The sequence below is a fragment of the Acipenser ruthenus genome, chromosome 1 (assembly GCF_902713425.1).
Source record: "Acipenser ruthenus chromosome 1, fAciRut3.2 maternal haplotype, whole genome shotgun sequence".
NCBI classification, from domain to species: Eukaryota; Metazoa; Chordata; class Actinopteri; order Acipenseriformes; family Acipenseridae; genus Acipenser; species Acipenser ruthenus.
The window spans coordinates 43,049,856-43,063,925 of record NC_081189.1 but is presented as its reverse complement, the minus strand read 5'-3'; the positions used below and the strand labels follow the sequence as shown (position 1 = coordinate 43,063,925).

Sequence of the window (14,070 nt, the reverse complement as noted above, 5' to 3'; positions counted from 1 at the left end):
AAATATGATGTGCCAATAAACTTATCCTTCTGTGCATTGTGCTTTATCAGTGTGCAGCCCAGTTTATTTACATTCCCACATGATAAATTATTATACCCTGAGGCTCCTCTATTTATCAGGTACGTAGACCAGAAATAAAAAAAAGGAAATCACATTTTTCCAATGGTGTGATTGTTATACTGATAACATTTTATAAACTTAACTAGCTGCACATTTTATTCAAAATCTAGCCTTTCAGATTGACCTTTGTGAAGTCTTGAGTTGTGGCCTAGTGGCACAAGATACAAATGTAGAGGTTGCAAATAATAGCTCAGCCACTCCCTTGCTAGTGGAAAACTAAATTAGCCTGTCAACTACAAAAGAATGACATGTTCATAGTTGGTATTGCAATTGTAAGGATGGGTTTTAGGTTTAGACATTAATATTCTTGTTCCTCAGAACAAATCTGGTAAATCCAAAGGGCCAAATGAGGGTTGACTAATAAGCTGGGCTCTCTAGGAGAAACTGACTTTTTTTAAACAAACGCTGCAGTTGCTTTCTTTCAAGGCCTGCCCTTACTATTAACAAAGAATGCAAATCAGTTACCGCTGTCAGTCTGTCTTTGGCTGTCTTGCGAGGCTTGTGTAACACGCTCCAAATGAATGACGTGGCTCAGTTTAAATGTCATGCTTTGTAACAGTTAAAGTGAACAGCCTTCACAAGTCTAGACCTTATTCTGTCTCTTTCTGTTCACTCTTTAAAGTTATAAATATTTGACCTTTTCTTATGTGATGTGCCTCTGAACAGCAGTCAGTCCACATTAGAATTCACTTAAAAGGATCGCTACAGACTAGTGAGGTAACAAGCTGGGGAAGCAGAACATATTTTTGATTTATTCTTGTCAAAGCATGTCAGGTAGCAAGGGAATGTAAGAATTCAGAAAGTCCTGGAGGTAAGAGGGGCCAAGACCTTCTTGTATATTTGATGAAGACAATGTTAAATTTGAATTTTAGACTGTGAATTGAGATTTTGAATTGGCTGAGAAGATTCTGTACTGGCTTACAAATCTCATTCTATATTATATGCTTTGAACTGCTGGTTTCATTGCATGCTCAGTGCTGGCTCTACAGTATCCTCTCTGGATACTCACCTGTACCAACATGTGCTAAAGATTACATCACAGCGACTAATTAAGGTAATAGCTTAGCTTACAGACCAATAGCTTATAAACCAGCCTATACTAGGACCTTCCAATACTGATTAAAAATACCCTAGGTTCAATTACATACATGTATTACACAGACATTCTGAAAATTATTTGCGTGTAATACATTATAGCTGGAGTTTCTGAATTTCATTTTTCACCGATAAATACTAAAAACATATACCCAAAAAAACAAACAAATTAAGTGTTTCTCGTATAAACAACAAAATAACAATGGAGACTACTACTGGCACTTTTTTGTGTTTACTTCCCCCAGTTTATGGGTTTGAAGAGTTTACTCCAGAACAGAACATCTGCCCAACAGCAGAAACAACCTACCACTTTTTGAACCATATAAAAAAAAATAAAAAAAAAACTCCTTAATAAACACCCAATTTTGGCCATTTACAAAAAGCATAAACATTTCTAAAAATAAGCACTGAAAAAGAGAAAAATAAACACAGTTAAACAGAAGCCCTAATTATAATTCTGGAATATTTTAATAATGAAGATAATACGTTATTTAGTACATTATTAAACCTCATATATTTTGAACAGCAGTACAAACTACCCTCTACAAACATATCAGATGTCACAGTAACACTATTTCTTAATACATCCCCAATGGACATTGCAAACCAGCAGGAAATCATGCCAAGTTAAAAACTTTGCTTTTATGGTCAAAAAAGGATAACAGCAAATGTTTTTAAAAAGTAAAAAAAAGTAAGATTATTGTGTGAATTAATTGGGGTAAAATATCGAGTTACTTCCTGTATGCTGTGTATTTTTGGAAAATACGTACAGCTGATTTGCACACTTCATACCAAATGGTAGGATTTTCAGATTTCCAGGAAAGTGTGCATTGTCATTCATTTGCAAAGGGCTTCTCTGTGTGGAATCTGTTATCAGCCTTCTGGTTGGCTCATGAATTGGTCAGATGAGTGACGTGCAGCAGTTAGCAGGTGTATAAAACACATCAGTGCTTAGTGATCCTACACTTACAACAGTGTGATGCTCCACTCACACAATCACATCACCTGCCAGTCACATCTGTTTAGTTGCTACAAAAAGTAAGTACAAGTTTATTTGTTGTTTTTCTACCTTGCTGTAGACTAGATAATCTGAATTTTAATCTATTTTATTTCTGGCATAGATAACTCTTACAAAGGCATTTGACTTAAGAGATTCCTTAAGGTAACATATATATATATATATATATATATATATATATATATATATATATATATATATATATATATATATATTTGTAACAGTAGAAGGTATGTTGAAGTGCATGTATTTTTATATATCTACATAAAAATGTTGCTTTATTTAGATTTTTCCATATAGTACATGGTGCATACATACATTTGCTGTTTATTAAAACTATACAGGTAGTGAGCTTTACAACTGAAAAATCCTATATGGACCATGTATACATGGATTACAAGCAGCAAAAGCTAAGCAATTACATTACTATTAACAATAATGGTTTGAACACAAATAAAGTATATTATCTTTTTATTTTTTTTATTTCAAACAATAATAATACTAATTTTAGAAACAAGGATGGATTATTTTAATAAAGCATTGTTTAATCAAAATGCTGTTTAAAAGTAGATTGCATTTATTTATTTTGTAAATTAATTCATACTTTAACATTTGTATATTACAATGCATTCTTGTAACTTTCACTTAAGATGATTTGCATATTTTGCTTCCATGGCATATTCTAAATGTCAAAGGAATACCTTTGCCTTTGACATTTTGAAACAAGTTTGAATATAATAATAATGCAATCTAATACAATAATCTTAAATTACAGTAGATTCTTACTAATCTGAACTGTGAGGCCAACCTATTCTCCGAATCACATACTATTCATAGTTTCCACACAGGTGAATTTAAACATTACTGCAAACAGTGACATGTATTGTACAGTGCAGGGGTTCATTTGAAAGCAAAAATGCTAAGAGCACATGAATGTTACAAAAACATTACAGTGTCTGTATTATTATTTTTTTCAAAAGGAAAATAAGTTAGAAGAGTATGAAAACATACAGTCGCAGACAAAAGTATATAATAATTCAAACAAAAATGTGTTAAAACACGTGTACATTAACCACCGATTAATATGACCAAAAATACACAGTTCCTTGTAGTTAACGAGCAATATTTATTTAAAAAAAAATAGAAATGTTAAATATTTATTCATGACAAAAGTATTGGCACCTTTACATTAAAAGTCTGAAAACATTGAATAGAACTGCTTTAAAATATATATATTAATTTATTAAAACTATTACACAGTAATTAAGCTGTATAATAAAGTCAATATCCAGAAAATGGGGTAATTATTTCCAACATGTGTTAAGAACATTTTGGCAACACAGCAGGTGATGGTCAAGACAAAGACAAAGAAATATGGAAAACCAACATCAGAGCAACAATCAAGAAGTACCACAGAACAAATTCAACTGAAATGCTTGAAAGAAGTGGACGTTCAAAGAAAATGACAGGTACAGCAGGTAGGAGAATCGTCCGAGCAGCTAAAAAAATCTAAGATTAACAGCCAAGAACTTGGAGAGATTTAGAAGCATCTGGCATAATGGTGCATGAAGAACTATACAAAGGACACAGAACACAGAAGAGTTGTATACATGTAGATCTCACTGCAAACCACTGTCTAAAGTTTGCCAAGAAATACGAGCAGGAATCTGAAGCATTCTTCAACAAAATTCTCTGGCCCAATGAGACTAACAGTTAAACATGAAGGTGGTTTGCTCATGATATTGGGGTGTTTTAGCAGTTCAGGGACTGGAGACATCCATGTGATTGAAGACTGAATGAATGCAGCCACATATCAAACATTCTACAATGATACCAGCACGACATCGACCCGAAGCATATGGCTAAGTCAACTTTGGAATTCTTGTAGGAAATGAAGATAAACGTTCTGAAATGGCGTTCACAATCACCAGATCTCAATCCAATAAAAATGCTTTGGACCCTGTAGCCAAGTATTGTATATCCAATCTGTCTGAGCTGAAGGAAATATGCAAGAGAACATGGGCCCAGATTTCACCAACAAGATTGAACATACTGGTTAAGAATTATCATAAACTTCTGAAAGCTGTAATAAAAGCAAAAGGAGAACACATGAACCACTAAAGCAGGGGTGCCAATACAATTGTTTTTTTAAAAGACTATTTGTTAAATTACTGGAAATGGTGTATTTTCTTTTTTGTTTTATTAAAAAGTGGTTAAAGTTTACTAAATGCTTGTCTTTAATCTGTTACCATGTATTATACTTTTTTTTTTTTAGAGGAGATTGAACTGCAGTACATAAATTATAATGTATATATACATATCACACGCGCCAGACTCATAGTAACATAAGAAAGTTTACAAATGAGAGGAGGCCATCAGACTCCATCATCTGCAACAAATCACAGGGCTGCTGTCTTTATTTGTGTTGTTCTGTAAGTTTTAAAACCAGTAAATAATAATAATAATAATAATAATAATGTACACTTAACACAGTATATCATTTAATGCGGGTAAAGTTCAAAACATTAAAAAACAATAGCTTATTCTCATCCCACTTTTTTTTTTTTACAGGAGTGTTCTGGCTCCTGAAAAGCTAAAGTTTTGAGTGCAAACGTTGTGAATATGTGGTTACTTGAAAGAATTCGAGAAACGGTTGAAAACCACATTCCTTTTGATGGTAACAGACTTTCACCTTGTGAGGACATCACTGCAAAAGCCAGCCTCTCCAACAAACTGCCCAGCAATGTATTGACACCAGACAAAATCCCAGATTTCTTTATCCCGCCAAAACTTTCCAAAGACTCTGGGAATTCGAAAAGGCTTCCAGCAAAATACAAGATAAACCCCTCTGCCTCCGAAAACAACATCCAGCATTGCACAAAGATGCCCCTGCTTCATGTTAGGTCAGGAAGTTTCATCAAAAGCAACGAGAGAAGGGACCTCGTAAAGTTGGCTAATCAGCACATAATACAAATAGAGAGTGTAGAGGATGTCAATGAAGACAACAAAATGAACATACACAGAAATAAACTAGGAGACCATGCCCCTTGTCCTCAGGGAGCCACATACTACGGTCTTTCTGGTTTCTTTGAAAGCCCTAACACCAGGAGGAAAGAGTCCTTGTTTCATGTAGACTTAACAAGCTATACCCTGCGGAAGCAAGGCAGCTTCCCCAGTAAACAGCTACTGTCTCCAACAGGGTCCCCAAGCCTCTTAAACTCTTCTGATATAAGTCTGCCTCCATGTCACCCCTGTAAGGTGCTCTCCAAGCAGGGTATCCTTGACAGTGATACACAATCTTCAAATGAGTCTTCACCTTACAGTTCTCCTTTGCTGCCTCGATCCCTTTCGGGGTCCTCTCTGTTAAAAATATTCGGTCAAGAGAGCTCTTTGGGTGAGTCTTCCAGATCCACCTCCAAGCAATCCCTAGGGGGGAGTAGCTCCTTCTCTACAGATGAATGTAGCTCCGCAGACACCAGTCCCAGTGCCTCAAAGAAGTCTTTTTTCACAGTGTCTGCTCTTGGTTGCTCCCTGGCCCCTCCTGTATTGTTCTCTCTCGACCTGCTTCAGTGCCAGGAGCGTCTCCAGAAAGAGCATCTAATCCAGCTCCACGGCAGGGGAATGGTTCGGTTGTCTGCAGAGTACGACCCAGGCAGCGCCACGCTCCGGGTTCGGGTGGTTTCTGTGGAAGACCTGTACGACAGCTCTTTTGAGGTGAAGTGTGTTAACTGCTGTGTCATCGTGTGTCTGACCCCAGGGAAAATGCAGAGACAGCAGAGTACCATCATAAAAAACAGCAGGAATCCAATTTTTAACGAGGATTTCTTTTTTGATGAGGTCACAGAGGAAGATCTCCAGAGCATGTCCTTGAAACTAAAGGTCTTAAACAAGGCATCTAGCCTCAAACGAGACACAGTGCTGGGTGTTAATGCAATGCCTCTTTTTCAGTTATTGCCTTTGTAAAGGGTATCACAACATGTCAGAAAAGAGATGTGAAATTTAAAAACAAAGAGATGTGAAATTTATTGTACTACTGTAATAAAATTCCAAACACATACCAGAAACTTACTTTCAATAAAATTATACAGACGCCCCAACATGCACCTGAGTTGTTTCTTGTTAGTTCTGTAACATTGGTGAAAATGCTTTGTGAATATGTCCCACAGTGTTTTGAAATGTATTAATTTATGCAATACTATAATTTATGCTAATGTTGTAGTCAAATACATTGGTTTAACACATGGGTATCTACCAACAATGTCAAAACATTACTAACATGTAAAGGACAGTTACTATGTTGACAAATATGTTAAAAACAAGTAAGAAGAATTAATATGCTTATTTAGTTGCAAAACAGTATTGTAAGGAGTAATACCCACCCTTAGTGTCACTTGTATTACTCATATAGTAAGCACCTTTTTCTTCATTTGGATTACATCCAAATTTACAATTGACCATTTTTAATTCCTAAAAAAAACCATCTATTTTGTTATTTTCAATTACAGTTTTACCTTTAGGTCCAAAATCAGGTTTCAGATGCATAGTGCAGCCTTTTAAGATTATTATTTGTTTATTTAGCAGGCACCTTTATCCAAGGCGACTTACAGAGACTAGGGTGTGTGAACTATGCAGCTGCAGAGTAACTTACCGCAACATCTCACCCGAAGACAGAGCACAAGTGACTTGCTCAGGGTCACGCAGTGAGTCAATGAGTGAGCTGGGATTTGAACCAGGGACCTCCTGGTTACAAGCCTTTTTCTTTAACCGCTGGACCACACAATCTCCCCCACTTCATTATTTCCTTTGAAGTGCATGCAGCCCACATAGTTGATGAAAATAAGCATGCTATTCCCTATAATTAATTGCTACTTAGACTTTGTGGGATACCCATTTGAATGTCACCACCATTTATAAACAACATTTTAATGTAATCTCATCGGTAGTTCCCACATATTGGTGTCAACCATATTTATTGTAACTTGTAACAGTACAGTATGTGATTAAGATGTATGGTGCTTCCTCCTGAATCAAATGCTCCAGAGACATCCACTCTTCTAGGAACATCTACACATTAATCAAATCCTACCCTTAAATCACAAATTTAACCTACTTTAAAAGTCAATATAAGATTGCAAAACTGCTTTCCAGTCCCCCAGTGGGCCAATTTAACTGTTATTCTCTTGTTGCTAATGACCCTGCAGCATATAGTACTGGATGAATCAACAACCTGCGTACAGGTATGAGATTCATAATACTGTCAGGTGTATAGTACTGACCAATACAGTATACTGTCTTTTAGTTCATTCTATGATTTCTACATACTGGGAGAGGATTGTTATTCAAATATTGGATACATGTACTGTATCACTTTACCAAAACAATCCTACCTTCCTCCTGTCTGTGATGTTTTTTTTTCGAAAACCATTGTTACACACACACACACACACACACTTGATAACGTTGTAGAAACGTTATGTATCAACTAATACACAATGTTGTGGTAAGGTTGTGGTTGGATTTTGAAAAACACAAGTTGTGACAACGTTAGATAAGAAACTTCATCGGCAAGCTGAGCCGATTATGAAAATAGCCTAATACATGGACAAGCCAAGCTGCAAGAGAAAGTCAATCATTGTAATAGCAATGTATGTATATTTTTCACACATCGATATATATATATATATATATATATATATATATATATATATATATATATGTGTGTGTGTGTGTGTGTGTGTGTGTGTGTGTGTGTGTGTGTGTGTGTGTGTGTGCAATTATACTTTTTTTTTTTTAGAGATTGAACTGCAGTACATAAAATTATAATGTATATATACTGTGACAAAGTGGGGGTGCCTTGCCACAATTCGGGACCTTTTCACTGTTTTCTTGTGTGTAAAAGAAACATTTACTGCACCACAGATGTTATTTAAACAGGACAGGGCCTGTATATTTATTCATAAAAAAAACAAACAAAAGCCTAACTCTTCAAAGGAGTACTAACTATACAGAGTACAGTCAGTGACCGACCATCGGGCAGCTAAACTGCTTACCGATACGAAACTACAACACACAGTTGTTATGGAGAAACACAGTACTTGCTTTACATGACTGTTTGGATGTAGCGCAAACAGCTTTCTGCTCCCTCCAACTCAGCAACCCTGAATTAACAAACTGTGAGTTTAACACACAGTAACAAGTGAGGGCAGCTGGCTCTAATTTACAATGGTCATGCCAACTGCCAAAACAATTAACAAATCATACAATTACAATTAACCAATTCCACCATTTTCATGAACATGGCTGCCTTTTGCAGACACCCTCACCAAGATGGAGTAGATGTTCCCTAAACCCCCAGGGTCCCAAAGCCTCCAAATTAAGATCAGGAACACCTACTCTATTACAATACATATCATATGCACATAGCATAAACATCGGGCCAGACTCCATCGTCTGCAACAAATCACGGGGCTGCTGTCATTATTTGTGTTCATTCAGTCACTCGCATTATCGGGACAGTTTTTTTCAGAATTCTGGCAAAAAAACATTTTTATATTTGTCAGTCGGATAATAATTCTTAATTTCGTATCTGATTTGTACTTGATTTGTACATGCATTAATATAACAAAAAATTGGCTAACAACAATTCAGAAATTAAAGCAAATAAAAGCGAAGAAAGTAGGCTAATCGAGACTGTCATTCTTATTGGTCATTTAAGATGGAAAGCCCGCGAACCGAAAAGCTCGAGATGCAACCCTCTGAACTACATAATGGTTACGATGTGCTTACAACTCACACAGCTGAACTCTCGCCAACCTGCTTAATAATCATGAGATACTGCACCCCCCCAGAAAAGGCATTTTAATAGCTATGAGATACTGCACCCTCTCAGAAAAGGTGTTTTAATAGTAATGAGATACTGCACCCTCTCAGAAAAGGTGTTTTCATAGCTACGAGATACTGCATCCCTTACAAAAGGTGTTTTCATAGTTATGAGATACTGCACCCTCTCAGAAAAGGTGTTTTAATAGTCATGAGATAAAATGCCTTTTCTGAGGGGGTGCAGTATCTCAAAGGCAATGAAGATTGATCAGTGGTGTGGCAGAAAAACTATATTTCGGGCTATGCTGCACCAATAATGCTTTTATGCTAGACATGAAGAAGATAACAACAGTGTTGAACTCAGACTGCACAAAGGAGAGGTTGATTCATACTGGGAGTAAGAAGATGGAACAAGAAGTGGAAAGCCTCCTGTTTAGACATTGTTATAAAATATGTCACCATCTTTTAGATGCCTCAATATGCTGTGGTGGAGTTCATAGAGGACGGTGCTGTTGAAGTCGTCTATAAGTCATGGATTGAAACCACAGATACGGTAATCTTTTTTTTTCTTTTATTAGATAACTGAATGCCAACTGATAAATTATATAAAATATTTAATAACTAAATGGAAAACTGTAATTGGTTAAATTGTTTAATACATGTACTGTATAAATTATATTGCAGTTCTTACAAATGCTGTAAAGACATGTAGAATGTAATGGTAGTTATGTTTGACAGCCTAGTTACTTTATGGTTTCAGATTTTGTACAGCTATTGGCCAAAGTCTGCCACTCAAACAGCCAAGAAAGGCAAGTTATCAGACAAGGAGTACTGGAAAAAGTACAAAATCAGGATATTTTCTTTCACAGGTATAGCAATCAACAAAAAAATATGAATTTTAGAAAAAATCATATTTATTTTTCCTTGTAAACAAAATATTTTTTTTCAGAGAACTATGACAGAGCACTGCACCGTGCCAAGCTGGCAGAAGAAACATCACATCTAGAATCAGAGGAGCAGGGCAAATGAAAGAAGAAAACACCAACACATTTTGAACAGACAGAAAAAGAGAACGGTGATGGCCAGTACCCACAAAAGCAAGTTACATAGAATACATCCATTAAAAGTTAATCATATTTTTAAGGTGTGAAACAACTACATTGTTTTGTAATGCTTTGTAATATATATATACAGACGTGCTCAAATTTGTTGGTACCCCTCCACAAAAAATGAATGCACAATTTTCTCTGAAATAACTTGAAACTGACAAAAGTAATTGGCATTGTCACAAAGACGGCCGGAGTGGGTGGCCTCAGACCAGAAACAGGAACACAAACGACAGAGAGATGTGGTTTGGTATAAGCTGGGCGCGTGATCGCGCTCAGCATTTAATAAACAGAAAATAAAAGGTTTTAAACACAACAAAAACACAGGACACGGCACTACACGCCAAAATAAAAAGACAAACAAAAACGGACTACACAGACAAAACACGGTGAGCAGATTTTACTTCTTCTTCTTCTTCTTCTTCTTCTTCTTCTTCTTCTTCTTCTTCTTCTTCTTCTTCTTCTTCTTCTTCTTCTTCTTCTTCTTCACATTTACCTCCGCTCCAATCCCGTTCTCCACTCACCGAACACCTAACACCAGTGAGTGAAAATGTGTCTCTATATATACTGTTGTGCTGGGATTCAATTACTAATTAATTATTCACTTGAATCCCAGCACGTGAATTAATTCTGTGCAACCCCGTGCTCGCATATTACATTTAACCAGCACGTGAAGTGATTTGTGCTCTCCTCGTGCCTAAATACAAATCTACACTTTTTAAATACACGTGAAACACAGACCCGTTTACATCCCGTGTACCAATCTATACACCAACATTTACACACGCACGCATACACACAAATGCACACAGGGACGGGGCACATTGCCACAGGCATCCACCATTGTTTATTCCATATTTAATAGAAATCAGACTTTGCTTTTGATTTTTTATTCAACATAATATTGTAAATAATAAAACAAATGAAAATGGCATGGACAAAAATGATGGGACCGCTAACCTAATATTTTGTTGCACAACCTTTAGAGGTAATCACTACAATCAAACGTTTTCTGTAGCTCTCAATGAGACTTCTGCACCTGTTAACAGGTAGTTTGGCCCACTCTTCCTGAGCAAACTGCTCCAGCTGTCTCAGGTTTGATGGGTGCCTTCTCCAGACTGCAAGTTTCAGCTCTTTCCATAGATGTTCGATAGGATTCAGATCAGGACTCATAGAAGGCCACTTCAGAATAGTCCAATGTTTTGTTCTCATCCATTCTTGGGTGCTTTTAGCTGTGTGTTTTGGGTCATTATCCTGTTGGAGGAACCATGACCTGCGACTGAGACAGAGCTTTCTGACACTGGGCAGTACGTTTCGCTCCAGAATGCCTTGATAGTCTTGAGATTTCATTGTGCCCTGCACAGATTCAAGGCACCCTGTGCCAGGCGCAGCAAAGCAGCCCCAAAACATAACCGAGCCTCCTCCATGTTTCACTGTAGGTATGGTGTTCTTTTCTTTGAAAGCTTCATTTTTTCGTCTGTGAACATAGAGCTGATGTGACTTGCCAAAAAGCTCCAGTTTTGACTCATCTGTCCAAAGGACATTCTCCCAGAAGGATTGTGGCTTGTCAATATGCATTTTAGCAAATTCCAGTCTGGCTTTTTATGTTTTTCTTTCAAAAGTGGAGTCCTCCTGGGTCTTCTTCCATGGAGCCCACTTTCGCTCAAAAAGCGACGGATGGTGCGATCAGAAACTGACGTACCTTCACCTTGGAGTTCAGCTTGTATCTCTTTGGCAGTTATCCTTGGTTCTTTTTCTACCATTCGCACTATCCTTCTGTTCAATCTGGGGTCGATTTTCCTCTTGCGGCCGCGCCCAGGGAGGTTGGTTACTGTTCCATGGACCTTAAACTTCTTAATAATATTTGCAACTGTTGTCACAGGAACATCAAGCTGCTTGGAGATGGTCTTGTAGCCTTTACCTTTACCATGCTTGTCTATTATTTTCTTTCTGATCTCCTCAGACAACTCTCTCCTTTGCTTTCTCTGGTCCATGTTCAGTGTGGTGCACACAATGATACCAAACAGCACAGTGACTACTTTTCTCCATTTAAATAGGCTGAATGACTGATTTCAAGATTGGAGACATGTGTGATACTAATTAAAGAAACTCATTAGTTTGAAATATCACTGTAATCCAATTATTTATTATCTTTTCTAAGGGGTACCAACAAATGTGTCCAGGCCATTTTAGAATATCTTTGTAGAATAAGCAATAATCTCTTTTCACAGCTTCTTTGCTTTATTCTATGACATACCAAAGGCATGCAAGTATACATGATAAAATAGCTTTTAATTTCATCACTTTTCAGGAGGAATGAAGCATTATTTCAATGAGCTGTAAGGGTACCAACAAATTTGAGCACGTCTGTATATATATTGTAACACAGCAGGGAGGGGGTTAATCCTCCCTGCATGAAGAAAAAACATGTGAGAATGCACATTTGTTTAATTTGTTAATTGGTTTATTGTTAATGATCCCCTGCACCTGGTAGTTATTGTTAAATTAGGACCAGGTGCAGGGTATATGAGAGGTGCAGTCAGTCTGCACAGGGCTGCTGTCTAGAAGGAGGCAGGAAGGTGTGCTCTGCTTCCAAGCAGTCGTCAAGGGTGGAAATACTGAGTTTTGTGTTGTGGGGAAACGGCTTAGCCGTCCCACTGTATAGTCAGGGTGTTCCTGAGGTTTAGTTAGCGCTCCGAAGGAGCTAGGTGTTTGTTTTTGTTTTGTATTTTGTATTTCTGTTTGTATTATTAAAAGTGCGCGGAAGCGCTGAACCCCCAATTTCAGTGTGTTGGGTCTATTTGTAAAGGGGCAACGAACCTAAGTGGGGGCAAGTCATCACAATATATATATATATATATATATATCTCCAATATTGTGCTTTTTAGAATATTTTAATTTTGCCTTTGTCATCTATGTTTTAGATGAAGATGAGGAACCACCAGCAAAGAGAGTATCAATTGAGAATTCAGGTTGTGCCCGACACTTACCAAAGCCTCCAGCGTTGCAGCTGTCTTCATCAACAAGTATTGTCGGTACATATTCAACTTGTTTTAATGTAATATCTTGGAAGTGAACACAGTATTTAATAATATGTGCATCACAGGCAAACATTTTGGAAGAAACACATGATAAAGACAGTGAGACAGAGGCTGTGCATAATATATATATATATATATATATATATATATATATATATATATATATATAACCATTTTAATATGCAGTCTTTAGCAAAAGTAGGGAATCATAATGATGTTTGGATAATATTTTACTCCTTAATTTCATCAGATATTGGACTTGGAAAAAAGAGCTGGGCACCCCCAAAAGACAGACAGAAGACCCCCACAAGCACACAAGACTTTGATGAAAGTTCATTATTTTTCTTTTGAAATTATATATATATATATATATATATATATATATATATATATATATATATATATAAGATATTGATTATTAAATGTTATAACACGTTAAAAAATTGAATATGGTGCCCCAAATAAATATTATAGAATATACATAATTGCGGGTCGGTCCACCTCCAGCCACAATTACAGCTATATTAGCCTTTCATTATTTAGTACAACACACTGCTAATTACTACTAGTAATGTGCCCTTCCTTTGGAGTATACCATTCTCTAATATTTTGTTAAGGCACTGTATATACTGTATATCTAAATGAACATTGCAAACATATGTGTGTGTTAGCATAAAATGTGTGTGTGTGTGTGTGTGTGTGTGTGTGTATATATGTATGTATGTATATATATATATGTATATATATATATATATATATATATATTTCTTAGCAGATGCCCTTATCCAGGGCGACTTACAATAGCAAGCAAATACATTTCAAGTGTTACAATACAAGTAATACAATAAGAGCAAGAAATACAATAATTTAT

The 14,070-nt window shown here is 36.5% G+C and overlaps 1 protein-coding gene across 1 annotated transcript; it reads left to right on the top strand.

Moving 5' to 3' along the window:
* Positions 1-2,189: 2,189 nt before the first annotated feature.
* LOC117420509 (C2 calcium-dependent domain-containing protein 4C-like) lies at positions 2,190-6,320 on the top strand. Its single transcript, XM_034033958.3, has 2 exons — positions 2,190-2,253; positions 4,805-6,320. Exon 2 carries the CDS (start codon positions 4,856-4,858, stop codon positions 6,194-6,196), a length of 1,341 nt encoding a protein of 446 aa, XP_033889849.1. The 5' UTR covers positions 2,190-2,253; positions 4,805-4,855; the 3' UTR covers positions 6,197-6,320.
* Positions 6,321-14,070: the final 7,750 nt, after the last annotated feature.

Bases quoted from the DNA above. Each gene is read 5' to 3' on its own strand.
- LOC117420509 (XM_034033958.3), top strand. From the start codon at position 4,856: ATGTGGTTACTTGAAAGAATTCGAGAAACGGTTGAAAACCACATTCCT.